Consider the following 21,094-nt stretch of genomic DNA (forward strand, 5'->3'; position numbering starts at 1 on the left):
TGCAAGTTGTCACCAGAAGCAGGGACTTGAGAGTCCACAGGGAGGTGGGGGGGGGAGGAGGAGAAAGAGAGGAAGCCTTCCAATTCCATGAAACCACAGAGAAAGGCAACTCGATCTGCTAAAAAAGAAACCTCTTTCTGTTGTTCAGTAACAACTATTGAGGTGACCAGAGAAAATTTAATACAGATTAAAGCTATATTACTCTTCCAGATTCCCACACAAAAGGTGAGGGGGAAGTAGGGATCTGTATGAGACTGTTACGGAGAGCAGCTGGTTCCCTGCTCTTCAGCCTCCTATGAGTCACTATGGAAGATGTGAGAAGCAAGCAGGGAGTACTGCTATGAAAGTCGCATTCCCACACAGCCCTTCCATTTGACTAAGACAAGATATGCACGGATGGCCCCTTCTGTGCATGGATCCCTGAAGAAAATATGAGCCTTCACAGATATATTTCAAAAAATACTCTCCTTACCTCTTTGGGAGTTTTATGGGCTGCACAAAGGAAAATCCATTGTTCAGTTGCTGTCATCTGAGTGCATGTATCTGGGTGGCATTCACTCTGTTGAAACAGTTGTTCAGTTAATAAAATACCAGAGAAAGCAAGATTTGATCATTATTAATAATTTAACTCAATTCTTTAAAATCAGAAAAATATTTTAAAGCTACTTCATCAACTAAAGTCTTCTGGAATCCTAAAACTATGTTCCTAAAGTCATGGTGGCTAAAAATATATGAACTAAAAGTTTGCAAAGCTTTGTGAGCTAATATTACATTTAAAAATACAAAAACAACCTCGTCTCCGACACAAAAATTAGAGAACAAGAAAAGAGTTACCTGAAGCTTGACAGCAAGTCCATTGAGCTCGAGACAGAATTGTCTAGAAATTTAAATATAGCATTATTAAAACAGTTTCCCTAATGGAAACATTTTAACGCAAAGAACTTGTCATAAACGCTAATGGTTTTATGCATCTCTAGCGTTTTTAAAAATTACATTGGTCTCTTCTGGGGTGTAGAAAGCAGAAGAGGAATGAGATCAAATGTAAAAAATATGGTTCAAAATAATCTCAGCACCTATGACAAATTTAGAATCTTTGAACATATCTGTAGAATATACAAGGAAGAAAACAAATAAAAGGAGACTATATGATGACAGGAATACAAAAAGAAAAGTCAGAAAAATTTAACTTATTATTTGTTCAGAGGAACTCATGCAACTATATTTGAGTCTTCTCCTTTGTCAAAAAGGATAAACTGAATAGTATTCTGATAGCTGAGACTAGGAATATAATATTTTCTCCCCTAGGAAAATCTACATTTTACAAATTTGCCTTTGATATCAATTCATGTTTAAGAAAAAAATAGTAAAATCCCTTAAACATGCACTGAAGAAAAACAGATCATAAGGTGCAAACTGATCAAACCCATCTATGCCAGATACCCTGAAAGTCCAATTCTGTCTCTTTAGTGCCATCCCCAAATGCTCAAGAGATGACTACTGAGACCTCCAGGAGTACCTTTCTTTAAGCCAGCCTGAGTTGAGGTGTAATGCAGTGAGGCTATGTGTGAAAGCTGCTGATTGCCTCATTCTCAGGCACACTCTAGCAGACAGTTTAGAGAAGATTTAATGCTTTGGAGGAAGCAGGGTAAAATTTTCAGAAGTGACTAACTTAGGCACCTAAGTCCCATTTTCAAAAGAAATATAGACACTTAAGAGCTTAAGTCTCATTAAAAGTCATTGGGACTCAGGTTCCCAAGTGCCACATTTTTAAAGGTATTTAGGTACCTAGTAAGATTTTTAAAAGAACCTAGGTGCCTCTCTCACTTGGAGGCACTAACTTGAAACTATTCTTATCCTTGAAAATGTATGTTGATGGAATGACAAGACAGTCAAACTAAGAAAAAAACTGATTTTTTTTCAGAATGCCAGGACACTAATCATATCAAAGTGATGTAAAAACCAAAGCAGAATAAGGGTGGAAATATCAGTGAGCAGAATATTGAGTCTGTATGATAATAAAACAAACACTTGCAGTAACAAGGACAGTTTGGAGATATAAAGGGCATCTAGGTAGCCAGCTTAACCAATGTATTGTAACAGCTAATAGACAAAGAGAAGGCCAGAAAAACTGTCACGATTTCTCTGATAGTGACTGGAATAAAAATGGAGAACATGTTTACTACAAAAAATATTTTCTTACAGTTTGTTAAAAACCAGCCTCATAGCTAAAGGCTATTCTGGAGAGCATCTAATGATTACAATATTCATATTTTAGTAAGTGAAAGTAAGGAGTTAATGCAGGGGTCCCCAACACAGTGCCCGTGGGCGCCATGGTGCCCGCGGGAGCATCTAAATGTGCCCGCGTCCTGGCCGGCGGTGGAGCATCCGCCGAAATGCCGCCGAATTTCGGCGGCATTTCGGTGGTGACGCCGCTCAACGACGTCACTTGCCAGCGCGGCAAGTGACGTCGTCGAGCGGCGTCGCCACCGAAATGCCGCAGAAATTCGGCGACATTTCGGCGGATGCTCCGCCGCCACCACGGTCCTTTTTCTGGCGCCTGCCAGACGAAAAGGTTGGGGACCACTAAGTTAATGAGATTGAGGGGGGGAGGTGCTATGAAAACTCATGGCTGTCCTTTCAGTCCATACTGATATAAATCTTTGCAGTCCAATTCTAGAAGTTTGTCTTATTTTAAATACATGTATGTTGACATTACAAATTTTTAAAAGCAAAAGGGAGTTTAAGGGAATCCTCACAACAATGAATTTGGTAATCAGAAAAGGAGCAAATAAATTCCATTGTTAAGACTACAAATCTATTACTAATACATAATTCTAAAATGTTTAATAGTACAAAGTTTTGCTCTTGTAGGTTTTTGGTTTTTTTAAAAACAGTTGTAAACAAAAATATTTAGAGTCTATAAGAGTCAGACTATTATGATTCATTACTACTGCTAATCAGTGTGGTGAGATTCCTGATTCTACATTTTGACAAAGCATGAATTCTTACCGTAAATGTTCATACTTCCATACACCTTCATCCTGCCCTTCAGGAGGTTCCAGGATTTTGTCAATGTTAGAACAGTCTGCCCTTATGTTTTGTTGGATATACTGAAAAGAAAAAGTAATAATTTCTAAAAGTTGTTTAAAGATAGTAAGACTCCATATTTAGGACTGTGCCACAACTCTAGCTACTTTGATATATACCTACTAGCCACTACAGTAAGGATAACAGCTACTTATTTCTTTAGTCTAGCTGGAGTAGTCCAGCTATGTTGATGGACCAAAGTAAGAGGACAAAAAAAAAAAAAGTAGCAATAGGTGGAGAAGGAACAAAGCAAATGTCCTCAAAATACAGTGTGTGAAAAACATGTCTTCCCTGAATGAGAAATGGTAAGAGGAGCAGAGAGTTTTACCAGGCAGCAATAAAACCTGTTCAACTGGTAAAACCGGAAACCAGGATTCTACTGATTTCTACACACAAAATTACTGTATTAACACTGATTTCTATTTCTCTATGGAATTATGAAGTTATTTTTGTACAACTATTTCACAACCAAGAAGAGAATGTGCCCTGTTGCTCACATCTTGCCAAAAGTCACAAGATTTGGGTGACTAAACTTATACACATGAAAAAATATTTATTAGAACAAAAAATACCTGTTGAACAGCTAGTGTGCTATCCATTTCTTCAAAGGATTCATCAGGCCAATTGTAAAAATCCTATGGGAAAAAAAATTTAAACCAGTTTAATAAAGGGTGGAAAAGATAGCATGACATTTGCAGCAAATTCAGAATGCTTAATATCAGGAAACTTCAATAGGCTGTAGGAAAATAACCTTTACAGTTTCAGCAAACAGGAAACTACATCTAGATAGAGAGGAAGCAGACAAAGTTGCAAAGGACTATAGGGGACTGATGCTCACCCTCCTAAAAACCAAAATATGAAACTTACAATAAAAGGAGCTACCACAAAGTTATTTCATATCTTAAAATTAAAGCTAAAGCTTTGCTTGACTTGCAATACTGGAAATGTCATCTCTTTCATTCCTTTTCATATGCTAAGAAGAGTCAGACCTGGTTAACACTTAAAGACCCCAAAAAGAAGTCCAGGGTACTGAAGTGATTTCACAAGTGACCGGCAAGACAGGAGTAATGTGGTACTTCCAGCAGCACTCTGGGTTGTTATGATGGGGTGTTGGCCTAACTCAGCCAAGACACTTAACTATTATTCTTTCATCCTACCAAATATCCTGCCTGATTGCTTCTGATTGAATGTTTCGTTCATTTTCATCCTAAACCATCATGTAACATCATTAGATGCTGTTAAAAAGGTGTCAAAGTTCACCTCCGAGGTGGCTGCCTGCCCGTGGCTGGTGAAGTAATTCATACCCACTCACACACGATCGGGGTGGAAAGAGGCACGTAAATGTAAGATGACGTTAGCTGGAGTCACTAACATTCAGCGACTCTTTCTTATGACCCGAGACTGCCGGACATGCAGGTGCTGCCCTGGGAGGGGGCTCCCGGCCAATGCCCGCGGAGAAAACCCCTTTCTTCGCTGACAAGGCTAAACGCGGAGCAGACTCAGCCCCGCCAGCCGGGCAGGGGGGCTCCACACCCCGGGGCGGCGAGAAGCGCCACCAGCCCCTGCGGGGCCCCCGGGGAGCAGCGCCAGCCGGGCGCGGGACAGCCCAGCGCGGCCCGGCTCCGGTGACAGCCCGAGCGCGGGTCCCTGGCAGGCGAGCTGGGCCCAGAGCCCGCGGCGGGCCGCACCGCCCAGCCCCGCACGGGGCCGGAGGCCCAACGGCTCCGCGCCGGGACGCACCGGCCCGGCTCCTGCCCGCGGGAGCGCGGCGGCCGGGCAGGCCCAGCCCGCCCGCCGCTGCCGGCCCCTCGCCCCGCGCGGGCAGGAGGCGGCTGGGGCGCCGCGCCTCACCTGGGCCTTGGTGCCCGGCCTGTTCCGCCTCAGCACTGCCGTCCCCTCCGCCATGACCATAGTGACAGCGGCGCCAGGACCCGGATGCGGCGGCCGCTGACGAAGAGGGGGAGGAACAGGCGCGGCGGGAGCAGAGGGAGGGAGGCTCGGGAACAGCTGGTGGGGGGAGGGGGGAAAGAAGATGGAACAGCCCGCGTGACGACCAGAAAGGGGCGGAGTGGGGGGGTTGTGGGTGAAGCAGTTTCCGCGGAGGGAGGCAGGCGGAAGAGCCGGTGGGGAGGCGGGAGTGGCAGCGGTAGGTAGAATAACCCTCTAGAGGCCGGGGGTGGAGCCCCGTGGTGCGCGCGCTGTGTGCGCGGAGCAAGGGAGAGCGCGAGCTGGGTCACGAGGCAGCCTCGGGCCGCCCCGCGCGCTTCCAGGGGGTGTGGGCGGGGCCTCGCCTGTGTCTGGCTCTCCCTGAGGGGGGCACAGCTAGAGCTAGGGAAAGTCAGGCGGCAGCTGCCCCTTGCCCCATAGCACATAATGCCCCTGCCTGACATGCAGCTGCCTGATCTCCCCCGTGTTGTGCACAGCCACCCCCAGCCTGAAGGCCGTGCCTTGGCCAGGTTCAGAGCCAGGGCTGTCTGGTACAGCGTCCCCGGCCTATCACACCAGTCAAAAGTGCCCTAGAGCCATCGCCGCAAGGGTGGGTCAAGACTTAGGATCGACCCTCATCACCAGTCAGAAAGTCTCTTTAACAAAAACTAACCCTTGGGCCAGTCCACACCGAAAGGAAAAGTTCCAGTGTCCCCTTCTCAGAGCTTACATGGCTTGTATTTAGATAGTAAGGAATATGGCTTCCTTTCGGATTTTTCTCAAGAGGAAAATCCATGGTGTCTTACAGAAATGTTCCCCTCTGCTTGCTCTTCCATTACACATCAGATGATAGGAACCCATGGCCTCAAAACACCTGCATGAGGGAGTTTCACCTAAGAAAAGATCCTGGCCTCACAAAAATAATTAGTAGGATTCATAGATTCAAAGGCCAGAAGGGACTACTGTAATCATCTAGTCTGACCTAGATAACACAGGCCATAGAGCTTCCTTGACATACCATACAACTTCCACCAAAATAAGTTATACCTACTTTTATCAGACATGAACTTGGCTCCAAAAGGCTAGCAAGCTAACCAGGTTGTTATTTTGCAAACAAGATGCCTGTATGTGCAGAAATTCCTATGAAGTTAATTTCTTCAAACATCCTGCTGTTGCATCCTGCCATTATCTCTGACCTGTCTGCAGCCAGAACTATCTTATATCAAATGTCTACACAGCTCTAAGCACAATGAGGCCCTGAGCCCTAGACATAAACATTTTATTAAAGCTATTGTTAAAATTATAATACACAGATTGAGAAAAGAGTGTCCGTACTTCTGAGTATAGTGCTTAGATTATCCACAAATACAAAGTTTGTTTTTAAAGTCATGAGATACGTATAGTGCGTAATCAGCAGTAACCCAAATTTAGGTGAGTAAATTTAAGACTACAGTTTAGATCTTAGCATCCAAGTATTTGGGTACATCACTCATGAAAAGTTATACAGAGAGTTGGTTGTGGAAAGCACATATATCAATGAATGAAGATAGTCCCTTAGTAATTGAGAATTAGGTAAGTTGTCCATTTAGAAAATATAATCCATAAGGGAAGTATTTCAGTTACTTTACTGACTGTGCTTCTCATCGGCACTCCAGCTCATCCCTCCTGGTATTGCTGATGTCCGGTGATGTGTTCTATGTAGATGTCCCTCGACCATCTGGTGGCATCCGACACCATAAGTTGCCACATCAGCCAAGCGTAGCGTTGACCAATTCCGCATTCTCTAAACACTCACTTGTTACTGGATCCCATGCACCCAAGGCTCTGATTATTTGTGTGCGTCTTAACCTGGTAACCCTTAGCTCTCAAGGTTTCGGCCAGAGGGGCATATTTCTCCACTTTTCGAGCTCGGGCATCATGGAAGGCCAGGGTCATGTTCTCAAAGGGCACTGTGACGTCCACCATGATGATCTTCTTTCGGTCCACATGGGTGATGATGATGGCCAGTACTGGGGATGGCAGAGTTAACTGTAACCTTCCCTATGAGTGGCGGGATGGCTCTGGCCAGGCGATCTTGGACGGCATTGTGTCACAGCTGCCAGTCTCTGGAATGGGGCTTGCAGCTACACAGGACATGGGGTAGCGTCTCGTTGGCTTAGCCACACTTCCTGCATCGCCCTAGAGATAGGGCTGCAAAATTGGTCTGGTTTCCACCAAGCTAGTATGTTAATGGCAAAATGGACACAAAGCATCTCAGGTCCCTTCAGAGTGAAGTGAACAGAAAGACTAATAAGTACCCCATGGCTGCAGGCTGCAGTGAGCAAGCATGAGAAGGGTTGGCCTTGGTTCTGGGCTGAAACAAGCCAGGCACTCCCACCTGCACTGGCGCCTGACCTGGGTACAGTAGCTGTCACTGAAGGTGCATATAGAACAAATGCAGATGTAGAAATAGAGCTGGCAAAGGAAAAAACTCTCACAGAGATGGAACAGCTTCTGTAGGACAGGAGGAGGGAATGAGGATGGAATATTCTTGTCAGGTCTAATACCATGATCATCATCATTGTTATCTGAGTGCTAGTGGTGGGTGATGGAAAGCAGAGAGGAGAAATGGAGATAGAATAAATTCTGCTGAGATGGGGATGGAGGTTAGGGAGGAGGGGGGGAAAGTGCCTGCTAGGGGAGGACAGGGAGAAGGAAAAGACAGAGACAGCTATGCCTGTAGAGAGTGGAAGGCAAAATAGAACCACTTGGGAAGTGGGGATTAAATAGGACAGGACAGATGGATCAGAAGGTGGATGAGACTGAGCATCTTGGTAGCAAAGAAGATAAAGAAAAAGGGGTGGGATAAGGAATTGTTATCAGTTGAAAAGGTAAATAAATGATCTTGCTACATCAAAATGTTTGTAGCCACCTCTGTCCTTGAATAAAGCTGCATAAAGGCCATAGAGCATGCATTTTTATTGCACCAAGCAAATTCTGAATGAGATACACTTTCAAGCTGTAAAGTTTTTCCTTTCATCCCTTGCAGGGTCATTTTCAGTTTGATGGCGCATTTAGTGTAACTTTTGCCTATTCCCAACATTAAAGGGTTCATAATCTACATTGTAAACTTTGTTTCCCGCTGTTAAATCATTCTGAGTTTTTGTTTTGCTTGGGGAATGTCACTAACAGCATTCACAGAGAGACCAGTCCTGTTCTTAGTGGCCAGATTGACAGTCAAAACCTGAGCAAGATCAAGTGATGGGAAATAGGGGATCCTCAGGGCTCCAACACAGATACCCGGAAACAACCTCAGGGAGCTGACAGCATGACTGGGTTGGCAGTTCCATACAGGATGTACATAGTAATGTTGAACAGTTTAGTGCATGAATGCAGTTTACATTGAATGGTAATTAGCTTCCCAGCCCGCAAGCACATTGTAGGCCAGCATTCCAGGCTCAGCAATTGCTTGTTTTCTCAGTCAAAAGGTCGAACGTGGGACTTCTGTGTGAAGGGTGATAAAATTAGAGGTGGAAAATAGTGGCCTACAATGAAGGATTAGGTAAAAATGTCTAGATTCATATTCCATCCTATTTAGACCTGGTACAATCCAAAGTTAATGAATGCCTTGAAAGACGACATTCTGCGCAGCTAAGCATGGGACAAGGCAGACACACTCGTTAGCTGGAGGGGTTCCCCTGCCACTAGGCACTGATCTTTTTCCTTTCCATACTTTCTAAAGGTTAACTAACATTTGAAGCACAGAAGTTAGGGTTTTGACAGCTGCTTGTCCCTGACTTTCAATTCAAGGACAGCAGAGCTTCCAAAATGCAAATAAATCGAGCTGAAAAACACATCTGTCAGATGGCAATATGTATCAGCTCTATCAATCTTCAACCAGTTCACAGTTTTTGCAAGTCAAAGAGAAAATAAATTAATGGTATTTTTTAACCAATAAGTTTTAAGTGGGACTTTAAGCCTCTCTCCCTCCCAGTATTTAGTTACTTATGTCTGGCATTTGTCCAACCATGTTAAATTTTACCAAGTTAGATGAGTGTTTAAAGAATCATTTCACTATTTTTTTAACCTGCACCCTCATTTTTCATGAGTGAAAGTCAGAGCGAGTATTTGGCCAATTTATTTAATATTAATGAAATCATCCACTTAGTGTGCAGCAGCAGTCAAAAAAGCAAACAATGTTCAGAATCATTAAGAAAGGGATAGATAATAAGACAGAAAATATCATATTGCCTCTTTATAAATCCAGGGCACACCCACATCTTGAATACTGCATTCAGATGTGGTCGCCCCATCTCAAAAAAGATATATTGGAATTGGAAAAGGTTCAGAAAAGGGCAACTAAAATTATATGGGGTATGGAACGGCTTCCATATGAGGAGAGATTAGTAAGACTGGGACTTTTCAGCTTGGAAAAGAGATGACTAAGGGGAGATATATGATAGAGGTCTATAAAATCATGACTGGTGTGAAGAAAGTAAATAAGGAAGTGTTATTTACTCCTTCTCCTAACACAAGTACTAGGGGGTCACCAAGTGAAATTAATAGGCAGCAGGTTTAAAACAAACAAAAGGAAGTACCATTTTTTTTCACACAATGCAGTCAGTCTGAGGAACTCTTTGCCAGAGAATGTTGTGAAGGCCAAGACTATAACAGCATTCAAAAAAGAACCAGATAAGTTCATGGAGGATAGGTCCATCAATGGCTATTAAGCAGGATGGTGTCCCTAGCCTCTGATTGCCAGAAGCTGGGAATGGGTGACAGGGGATGGATCACTTGATGATTACCTGTTCTGTTCATGCCCTCTGGGGCACCTGGCACTGGCCATTGTCGGAAAACAGAATACTGGGCTAGATGGACCTTTGGTCTGACTTGGTATGGCTGCTCTTATGTTCTTGTTCTTATTATTTTTGCAGGGTTAGGGCTTCTGGCTATAATGTGCTTTTTCACTTAGAAGCCTCATGAAGGCACATTCCTGCCTCATCATCACAGGGGATGGAGCCAGCCTGAGCAACAAAGTTTCCTGAAGACGAGACAGTTACTTCTAGGCAGGATCTATAAGGTGGCTGAAGGGGAATGAAGTTTGAAAGGCATACCTATGCCCCTACTCCCACAATCAGATGTAGTTATTGAAAGGCTGGGGAGAAAGTCCAGAGGTGAACAGAAGTACCTGTACCTCCCCATTTCACCTACCTCTAATCTATAAAGCAGAGGAGGAAATAGACAACCTCTGATACGGGATAAACAACTAGAAGTGAGAATTTTTAACAGGTGGCTGCCCTCCCCGCAATAAAACCTGAGGGGTAACTACTGGAACACAGTCATTGACTTCAAATTGATATGACAGTGGCAGATAAATCAGTTACTAAGTCATCCTGTCCCTGCCCCCAGTGATAGCCTTGCAGAATAAAAACAACCTTCACATTATATGTAATCTGTGCATATTGGTCCATCAGTCATCTAAGCACTTTATTTATAGTGCAGAGTGGATTCAGGGCCACACTATTACTTTGCACTTGTAAACTATAATACCCTTTTTTTCAAGAAACTCAACACACTTCACAAACACAAACAAGTAGGAAGGCATTAGCTCAGTTTTCAGATGAGAAAACAGATCTTAAATCCCCCAAATTTTCAATTACATAAAGTTAAGAAGCTACATCCATTTTGGGCACTTATATAAATGGCCTGATTTTCAGAAGTGCTGAAAATCTCAGAGACCTGAGAACATAAGGAGGGAGCAGAATACTGGGTGAAGTACCTGTAGCAACTTTAGCATGCTAAATACACCCAAGCGAATTTGGGCTGCTTGTACAGAACCTAGCACAATGGTGTCCTGGTCCATGACTAGGACTCTTAGTCACTAAATATAAATAATCAGTGGGATACATGCTAAGGAAACCTGTATCTCTCTGGTCTCCCTTGCTGAAAAATGCATCTGCAAAAACTATAATGACCACTCCTGGTAGCCTGGTACATGGAGCATCAAGCCCCTAGAGATAGCCACTACAAATAAGACTCCTGTGTGCATTTTATCTTTAAAAGACTCTTATTCAGAGGGACTCTCAAATATTAGGCTTACCTAGCGACCTACATTCAAAGACTCTCTACCCCAATTCTTGTCTACGAATAGTTAGCTTACAAAAAGAAACTAGGCTGTTAATATTTTAAATCTCAGTCAGCTCAAAGATTCAACTTATCATGTGACCTGTTTAAATCCTAGAACACAAGCATCATCAAAGAAGATAAGTGATTGCATCATAATTGCTGTGGTAGCAGAAGGTGCATTTGCACAAGCTTATTAGCATTTGGGTTGCACAATCCATTGGTTTTAAAATAGTTAGAGTACAGCAGGGGTCAGCAACCTTTCAGAAGTGGTGTGCCGAGTCTTCATTTATTCACTCTGATTTAAGGTTTCACATGCCAGTAATACATTTTAAGAAGGTCTCTTTCTATAAGTCTATAATATATAACTAAACTATTGTATGTAAAGTAAATAAGGTTTTTAAAATGTTTAAGAAGCTTAATTTAAAATTAAATTAAAATGCAGAGTCCCCTGGACTGGTGGTCAGGACCCAGGCGTGCGAGTGCCACTGAAAATCAGCTCGTGTGCCGCCTTTGGCACGCCTGCCATAGGCTGTCTTCTCCTGGGGTACAGTAATCTTCAGTTTCAGAAATAAAATGCATCACTAGAATCATGAAGTAAAATTGAAATGGGGCAGCTTTCAAGATAGATAAGTGTTTAGGCTTCATTTTTATGCCAATACATGACTTTGCATTTATTCAGCAGCTTTCATTCTAAAACACTTTGCAGACTATCAGAAAAGTCAATAGGAGTTTGTCTCAAACTGGTAATAACCACATGATTTTGCCCAATTTGGATGCAGACCCACTGAAGTGCAAGCAGACGTCTATGAAGAGGTGGTGGTAGCCAACTGATACTACTAAACTGGGGCAGGGAAAATTTTAGCTAAAGACATCAGGTCACATGAGATCATTAATGTCCACACATAACACAGGGATCTTGACTTAAGGTCTCCTCTAAAACAACCACAGTTGGCAATCCTTATCTACCTTGGAAGATCAAACGACTGAGCTAACATTATCAGCAGATGATCAATACAAAATACTGTTATGGTTTCAGGAAGTCCAGCTTAGACCATTAAACCCTAACTCACAATATTATTTAGAGAATAAAAGTAGCATCTTTTAATAAAAGTCCTATCCTCTTGCCATTAATTTCAATGGGCTCAGGATTGGGTCTATAATTTCCTTACATTTTTCTTGGAACTTTGATTTCACAGTTATTTTGGTAGTCTAATAATAGATTGGCTTTTTTTTTTTTTAAATAAGTAGCGGTATTTTCCATGCTATTACTGTTAAAGTTTTGTCAGCAGTAATAACAACGGTACCTTTAAACTGTATAAAGGTTTTCACAGTGTTGAGTTTCAGAGTAGCACCCATGTTAGTCTGTATCTGCATTAGTCTGTATCCGCAAAAAGAACAGGAGTACTTGTGGCATCTTAGAGACTAACAAATAAATTCTGTTCTTTTTAAGTATGAGTGATCTTGAATCTTCTTTTGAAGAAGTTAGCTTTTTTTTTTGGTAAGAAAATGTGTGCAAGGGTTGGTTGCTTAGGAAACAATGTTACTTTGGTTAAAATTAAATCATGGCTGGGTAATATTTACCATATAAGAATGCTACATTTGTGTAAATGAACAGCCACTGTATGTTCCTGAATATGCTTTTGGATTGACAAATACCTCAAAACCACTATAGTGCTATTTTCTCTGTAGTCCATATACTACATGATGGGAAAAGCCTTTAAACCCAGCCTATTGTGAGCCAATGAAGGCAGAGAGTTCCAAATCCTGGACACCTCCAGGGCCATTACAAAAAAACCAAACCCAATATACACAAGCTGAAGCCTAACTTGGTTCCCCCATCCAACCATCAAGTTCATAAACCACCACATAGGAGATGTAAATTTATGGGTCTTGTTTAATCCTAATGTAGAGGTCTGGGAGAACTCCTCTGCAGTTGCTGCTCCCTGAGGGCTCTGTCAGACATAGAGCTAGATCCCCCACCCAGGTGGCTCTTATAAGCTCCATGAGCATTCACAGGGGGCTGGGAGCTAAAGGAGCAGCTGCAACACTGGGCACCTGCAGGAAATAGGAATGTTGCAGCTGCCTGCTCCATGGCACCAATCAGAGCAGCAGCTGCCCCACATTGCTTGGTTTCCACTTCCCACCTCCTACCTGGACAGGTGGTGGGGCCTCAGATACAGGGGGGGGCGGGGAGCTACCTCCAGGACTGCCCAGCTCTGACACTGCAGTTTTGGGGGCAACACTCCCATGCCCTTGCAACTCTACCCATGGGCTCATGGCTTCTGGCCCAAGGGAAGCATCAGGACACAGATTCAGGGCCACTGGGATCACAGCCCACAGATTGAGAACTCCTGGCCTAAATCACAGTACACACTTCAGACAAGTTAAAACCACACTTTGCTGCTGGTGGAAGAAGGAAGTAGCAAACTTCAGCCTCACTGACTGCTGAGAGGGTGCATCACAGAAAAGGCAAAGGTGGGGGAGTACAGTACTGTCTCAACCTTTCCAGACTAGGGTACCCATTTCAAGAATCTGATTGGGGTAGTGTATAGTATATAGAGCAGTATGAACAAGTTATTGTATGAAATTTTAGTTCGTATTGACCTTGCTAGTGCTTTTTATGTAGCCTGCTGTAAAACGAGGCAGTTATCTAGATGAGCTGAGGTACCCCTTGGAAGACCTCTGTGTATCCCCAGTTGATAAGATAACCACCGGAGCAGAACTATGTCTTTACAGAAGGTGACAGGACTCTGAGCGAGCAGTGACACCCTAGAAATGCACTGAAATATATTTTGTAAAAACACTGGCATCTTACTGACATTAAGCTTCATTACAGAACATAATTTTGCTGAGTGAATACACAGCATATTAAGATTCTACTGTATAACTAACATGACTATTCAACTCCTCTGCCTACACAATGTCTTGTGTGAATGTATATAATTGTTATTTAATATGAAAGTTAGTGTTACTATACAAGATGTCTGCTTCATATTAAACAAAAAAAGACGTTGCCACAGGTAGGTTGAACAAGAAAAGAAGGTTCACCTAGTTCAGCAATTACAATAAAATACCACTTTTCAATCTTTGCAGCACTCCTCTGTGGAGTCCTTCCATCTCTTTGTGTACTTTTTTGGAAACAACAGTGTTATCAGTACAACTGTACTGCAGTTGTGCATGGAAGTCATATTTGGATGTAGCCAGTTTCACTGTTTCTGGGGAACAGTAAAAGAAGCAGACTAATAATGAAACCATCTATAAGGCAGCAAAAAAAAACAACACTAAAATTCCTTTAAAATAAAAAAATTTCAGGACAGTTGAGAGAATATCAAAATTGAATTTTCTGAAATCTGGAAAAAAGTTACAAAAATTCAAATTAACCCCACCACTTTGAACTGTTCAATGGCACTCCAAATAAGAACGAACGTGTGTTTCTCTGACTGTACACATTCTTTTATTTTGAAGTGTTTGGATCACTACAATGGGACTGTAGGAGTTATTTCAGAGAGACTGGTTATCTGTTTATTATAAAATAAAGAACAGGAAATTATTTACATGATGGAAAAAGATTTCAGCACTTTTAGTGGAATGGACAACTTCATGATACTGCAGCCATTTGAGAAATTTAGTCCACATACTTTCCAAGAATGTCACCATCTCTAAATAAGTAATACTCCTGCAAATGGAGAGAAAAAAAAGAAGTTAATATTTGTTGCAGCCAAATCTCACAGAACTAGTAACTGGCTCCAAGGTCAGTGGTCCCTGAGATTGATTTACTGCTGAAGGCTGAGGCTGATACTACACAATCACAGGAACTATTAACCCAAGGACGTTTATAACTATCTGTTGCCCTGAGAGCCTGTCACTGTTTCTTTCATTCCAGGGGATATTTTTCACCCCTTTGGGCAAGGCTCTGGGGTAAATTTTTCTGGCAGGAGCATCCTCTGAGACAGATTCAGAAATTCATGGGGATAGTAACATTAAGTGGTAGAAGGCTCTGGAATCTTCTCTTTTCCTCAGCAAGGAGGACATTGCAGTCAGCCCTCTAGATTTTTTTTCCTCCCAAGATAAGGTGGCAGGTACAGAGAACCATTTTCTCTATACAGCTATGGGGAAATGTCAGGGGCAGAAGTGTTTCTCTCACAGCAGAGGATCATAGATGTGTACTGTGCAAAAACCACAGGGCCAGCTTGATGCTCCTCATTTTGAATGTTAGCAGTTGTATCTATCATTCAGTTTGTCAACAACACTATTCCTTTTTTCACATGGCCTATTAGCTAGAAGGATTTTAAAATAATCCTGAATATTAATAAACCAATTTAGTTTGCAGTTATAAAGTTCAGCAAACAAACCTTGTCTTCCAGTACTACTTTAGTACCGCCATATTCTGGTAGCAGAATCTTCTCACCAACTTTGACACTAACTGGCTGAATCTCTCCACTCTAAAGGGGAGAAAAAAAAACCTCATAAGTTTCTACAAACATCCTACATTTGTTCATAAGCGCACACACATTTATTTAGGAAAATTTAAGCAGAACATATTTACTAACTGTTTAGCAGTGGAAGTACTAATCTCAGGGGAATCTGCGCAGTATATTCAAATTCTGCATATTTTGTCAAAATAACACAATATAATCATGCCAATTTCAATAATTTGGGTAATTTATTTCAAAATACCTGTTAGCAAATAAGTCAGTAACAATAAAGACAAAAAAAAATCCCCCCAGAAGCAGTGTTTTTTAAAAACTCTTAAGACAACACAGTTCCTGTTTCTTTGTTATGCTTGTGTTGGTGCCTGAGTCTGGGTGTGTCATGTACTAGCTGGGCACATCTTCCTGGGGGAAAACTCTGCCCCTCCGGTCTTTTTGATGATTCTCATTTTTTGCCCTGCCCTCACGTGGTTACCATATAGAGCCAGGGTGGACAAACCACAGCTTGTGAGCCACATGCGGCTCTTTTACAGTTAAAGACCGGCTTGCAGAGCCCCCCTAGGCCTGCCCATTCTCCACCTACCAGACTGCCCTGCAGCAGGGTGGTGAGGCTAGGGGCTTCTGCCAGAGATGTCTAGCCTTCTGGAGGGTCAAGGCAGGCCAGAATGTAAAGGTTCACCCCCCACCCAACAGCTTAAGTCACACACCCCCATTATGCTCAGTGGCCCCTCTCTGCAGATCCCAGGTGTTAGCTCTGCATGGAGAGGCAGCAGTAAACTGCTGGGAGGGGCTGCTGCTTTAGCTCTCTGGGGAGAGGCAGCAGCAACTCACCCTGCAGTTCCAAGCTATTTTCCACTGCCTCTCCCCACAGCCACAGCTCCCAGCTTGCAGACTCCACAAGCTGCGGTGCAGGGACGGGGCCATGCGGCACTATATGACTGAGTAGGGCCAGCAAAACCAGGCAAAAATCATGGGGGGTGGGGAGAGAGAAGGAATGACCCCACATGCACTCCCCATGCATTGCCTCTGGCTTCTGCTCAGTGGGGAGGGGGGTCTCAGGGATTCAGCCCCAGCAGGTGCATGCTGTAAGCCCCAGCAGGTGCACCTATATCCTATTTTATACTAGGAAATCTGATTTGAACATGCTCATATAAGTACTCCTTAAAAATGAGAAAATTTGTATATGTAGTTTCCCCATATGCCTTGAAGGATACATCTACATTTTCGGATTAATTTTCTTATGTACTAGATACCACCAAATACAGACCAACTTCCTTCCAGTTAAAGAATTTTAATCTACAGTTATACTAAAACCAACACAGAAGTACCAGAAGTCAGAACATTTAAAATAACTTCAGTTAACTAACAGATGATGTTTTGTACAGCAGAGGAGTATCAATGATAGTATTTAATATAAGTCATGCTCCAGGTTTCTGTTCTGCTCCTAAATCTTGGGAATGTGTTGTGTGTCTGCAGCAATTTAATCAATAAGGCTATTCAGCAATTAAATGTATTCAATGATCCTAGAACAAACCTTTAGCCTCCTAGCTCTGTTGCTCTGGCATTAATTGGTAAGTGATGCAGTGCAAGAGAAACCATCCTCACGGAAACAGTCTTTTATTAAGAACTTATTTTCTTCAAAGCTCTTTACAACCATCAATAACTATCGCTCTCAAAACGTTTGTGAAACAGGTATTATTATTATTTTACAGATAGGGATAAAGAGACAGGAACACTAAGTTGATTTCCCCATGGTCACAGAGGCTACCAGCGCCAGGTTAGGACTCAAAGAGTTCTTGGCTCCTCTCCTTGTGCTCAGGCCACACTTCTTGTTTTTTTAATTTCTTCCTCTTCAAAGTATTACACTTATTGTTTTGATCAGATGCAATATAAATGTAACGCTAGACATCCTGTAGCTTCCTCCACCCCCGGATAACATCCCGCTTCTATTCCTTTTATCTAAAAAAGTTAGCAAGGTGCAAAATCTGGACATATTTACCTTTCCTTTGGATCCCGATCCAACTGCCACTACTGTTGCTTGTAGCACTTTTCCTTGAGATTTTTCCGGAAGCATGATGCCTCCTTTGGTTACAGTCTCAGCCGCACATCTTTCAACCAGAACACGGTCAAACAGGGGAAGAAACTTCCTAAATGCTTTCCCTGCCTGTTGAAATAGAATTTGCTATTTTTGTACCATACATAAAAAGGACACATTCACATTTGAGACTGCAACAAAATTGCAATCCTAAGTTCAAAAACCACAATTTTACTATTTTAATAGCAAAGGAAGGACTGGAATCTAAGCACCTGCAACTCCCACTGGTGTCAATAAAGATGGCAGGTACTCAGCATCTCTCTGAATTAGGCCCAAAAGTAAATATTAAAGCAAAAATAGAGCTAAATTATTGTTGTAAGACAGTATCCCATAATTCTAGAGAACGAATAGGCTCCAAAATAGTCTCAATATGTGCAACAAATACACAAGTTTAACAGTTAAGATGCACGGAATTTTAAATAACTGCCTAAGATAACTTAAAACATTAACAGATGAGGAAAGCTTTAGGGAAACCCTATGTAGTTTAAACCTCTGTAGATCTAAAAAGCATAAGATATGTTATTAAGATTAATTACTTCTGATTAAATGCAGTTCACATACAGTTTGAAATAAGAGTCACCTATTGCTGAGATATGAGACACTTGTGGAACAGTTATTGTAGTTATTTTAGCGGAATGCCTCAAAACAGAGAAGCAAAGATTAAGCATATCACATGTTGGTCAAGGCTTTTGAAATATTCAAGTTTAGCACTCCATACAATAATTAAGGTACAATCTTGTCCTAAGTTATTTGGGAGAGAAGACAATTCACTCATCTTATTTTGCCAGCTTTTGAAGTTTGAGATAAGGTATACAAAAAATGTTTGAAGGAATGCCATTATCTGCAAAAAGTTTTGCAGATACTGTCCAGTGATTTTTACAAAAGTGTTAGGAGTTATATTTTTTTGTAAAGCTTAGCATATGATACATTGAAGTATATTACAAATATTGCTGCTCTGCTGCTTGGAGAATGAACAGAAAGCAGCGGGGCGGAGGGGGGAGCAGCTCAGGGTGGAGAAAGTAAACCCAACATCAACACTGAGGATTGCAATCATCTTGAACTCAAGTTAGCTGTAGACAATGGTAAAAATGTTACCAGTCTAGGGTGGTCAATGTCAGCCGTGACTACTGAGTCAGCAGGTAACAGCAGCATTTGAGATCACAGAGCAGAAGCCACATACAAGTCTGCAATCCCTGCAACTTCACTAAGCGGGCACACTTTTAGTTAAAAAATAATCAAGTTGTGGTCTGTGGAGAACTGCCAAGTCACGTGGTGCTGGCTCCCTGCTCCTTTCCAGTTGCTTCTACAGATGTCTGGATGCCACAGCCTGGACACTTGTAGAAGTAGCCAGAAACGAGGAGAAAGAACAAGACTAGGTCCCTCCATTAGGGGCTGCTGCTTCACAGATCCGTGCTGCTAACAGAAGCAGAGCTACTTGGAAGCAGGGAACTGTTATTCACAAAGGTATTAGCTAATTGTGGATCATCCCCCATTTCTATTAAGACATGGGCAATGCTATAAACATGTTGAAAACACTTGCTTAAATCTAAGTTATTTAAACTCTTTAGGGCCTTTTATACTCCCGGTTTTTTGAATCAGTGATTTCTCTGACAGGAAAGACAGCATGAAAGAAGGATTGATATAAGAAACAACAAGGAGTCTTTAAGGTGCCACCAGACTAACAGATTTATTTGGGCATAAGCTTTTGTGGGTAAAAAACCCACTCCTTCTGATGCATGGAGTGAAAATTACAGATACAGGCGTAAATATAAATTGGCACTTGAAGAGAAGTGAGTTACCTTTTTACCCACGAAAGCTTATGCCCAGATAAATTGGTTAGTCTTTAAGGTGCCACCAGACTCCTTGTTTTTGTGGATACAGACTAACACAGCTATCCCTCTGATACAATATAAGAAAGCCAATGGTCAGAAAAAAGTTGAAAGGAATTTTTTCCTCAAACTCTGTAGGGTTTAGCATTGTCTAAAGACACATTACAGATGCCTACGAATATGAGCTCACTCTCACACTGTACCGAGGTTTTTTTTTTAAACACAACATTGTTTCTGATAGGTGACAAAGCAAAAACATTTGAAGAGAAGGACATCCTTGTTCTCTCCGCTTCTATTGGTGTATCAATTTCTACTGTATCTAAATGACCTTGTGACCATGCAAGGTCACTTTCATGGATAGACCAAAAAGAGAAAAAATAGATTAAACTATATTAATTAAAAAAAGATTGTTACTGGGTAAGTTACAGGTCACCTTGAAATACATGTTCACTTCAGAGGCTCCTGACAGCAAATTCCATTACAAAGGCATGCTGCCTGGTAAAAGCAAACACACTTTCATTACACAGCTACTTATGGTAGCCAGAAGTTAGACACATTTCTATTTCCACCAGCACACAGCAAGAACACGGTCCTTTTCTACAAGTCTTTGCTCCTATTCAGCTGGTGTTTATATACGATCACTGGCTTAACTTCTCACAGGGGGCGAAGGGCTGGCTCAACAAGCCTGCCGAGGAACAGCCTGGAGGGACAGGTCGCTGTGTAGTTCCGAGGCATGAAGTGCGACCTTGCCCAGATCTGGGCCACGTGCTCTAACCTGCCCCCCCATCCCCCAGACCCCTCGTGCGCTCATCACCGGGGCACCGCCCGAGGCTTGTCTGTGCCTACAGGCCGGCTGCAATGGGGGGGAGGGCGACCCTGTCCCCCGGGCGGCTGCAATGGGGGGGGGTGACCCTGTCCCCCGCTCGGCTGCAATGGGGGGGGAGGGCGACCCTATCCCCCCGGTTGGCTGCAATGGGGGGAGACCCTGCCCCCCCCCAGTAGGGTGACCGGATAGTAAGTGTGAAAAATTAGGACACGGTGTGTGTGTGGTGGTGGGGGCAATTGGCACCTATATAAGAAAGAGACCCAACTATCAGGCCTGTGCCTATAAAATCGGGCCATCTAGTCACCCTGCCGCAGGGCCCCCAGCCCCGGGGGCGGCACTGGCGGGGCGCCCGGCGCGCATAACCCCCCCATGACGTGCCGGAGGGAAACACGGCCCCGGCCTGCTTCGCTCCCGCCTGCCCGCGCTCGCGGGCCCGGCCCAAGGGGGAAAAGGCGACACTCACCATGGCGCGCCGCGTCCCTCCGCTCACCGCCCTGTGACTCGCTGAGCGCCGCACACCTCAGCTAATACACGTGGGGGGTGCCACTCTGACTGCGCATGCGCCACCACCTCCCCGCTGGTGCCGCGCGCCGGAAGGCGGGGCTATTTCCGTTGTCCCTAGAAGACACGTTATTTCCACCTTTATTTTTTATTCTCGCCGGCATTTTACGCCATAGACCCGGATTCTCTGTGCAGCAAAGCCTAACACCAGCGTCAATAGTTCCTCGTTAAACCCTGCATCGGACCAACACCCGGAAGTGGCGTAATACAACCTTTGACCTATGGCGAGCATGAG

At 43.2% G+C, this 21,094-nt stretch overlaps 1 protein-coding gene across 4 annotated transcripts in view; it reads right to left on the reverse strand.

Annotated features, from left to right (window-relative positions):
* Positions 1–21,045, reverse strand: part of LOC120375038 (MOB-like protein phocein) — a 30,822-nt gene extending 9,777 nt beyond the window's left edge. Inside the window, exons 1-6 of one of the 4 annotated variants that reach the window (XM_039495606.1) lie at positions 20,762–21,045; positions 17,548–17,712; positions 3,660–3,722; positions 3,010–3,110; positions 835–877; positions 473–559 (exon numbers count right to left, since the gene is read on the reverse strand). In XM_039495606.1, the coding sequence (XP_039351540.1) occupies positions 473–559; positions 835–877; positions 3,010–3,110; positions 3,660–3,722; positions 17,548–17,712; positions 20,762–20,764 (462 nt within the window). In that variant the 5' untranslated portion in view covers positions 20,765–21,045. Of the gene's footprint in view, positions 1–472; positions 560–834; positions 878–3,009; positions 3,111–3,659; positions 3,723–4,347; positions 4,533–4,938; positions 5,213–14,555; positions 14,795–15,470; positions 15,561–17,547; positions 17,713–20,761 lie in introns of those variants that run through there. The other 3 variants (XM_039495604.1, XM_039495602.1, XM_039495605.1) reach the window with 3 other exon arrangements.
* Positions 21,046–21,094: the final 49 nt, after the last annotated feature.

This window comes from Mauremys reevesii, linkage group 11 (assembly GCF_016161935.1).
Source record: "Mauremys reevesii isolate NIE-2019 linkage group 11, ASM1616193v1, whole genome shotgun sequence".
NCBI lineage: Eukaryota > Metazoa > Chordata > Testudines > Geoemydidae > Mauremys > Mauremys reevesii.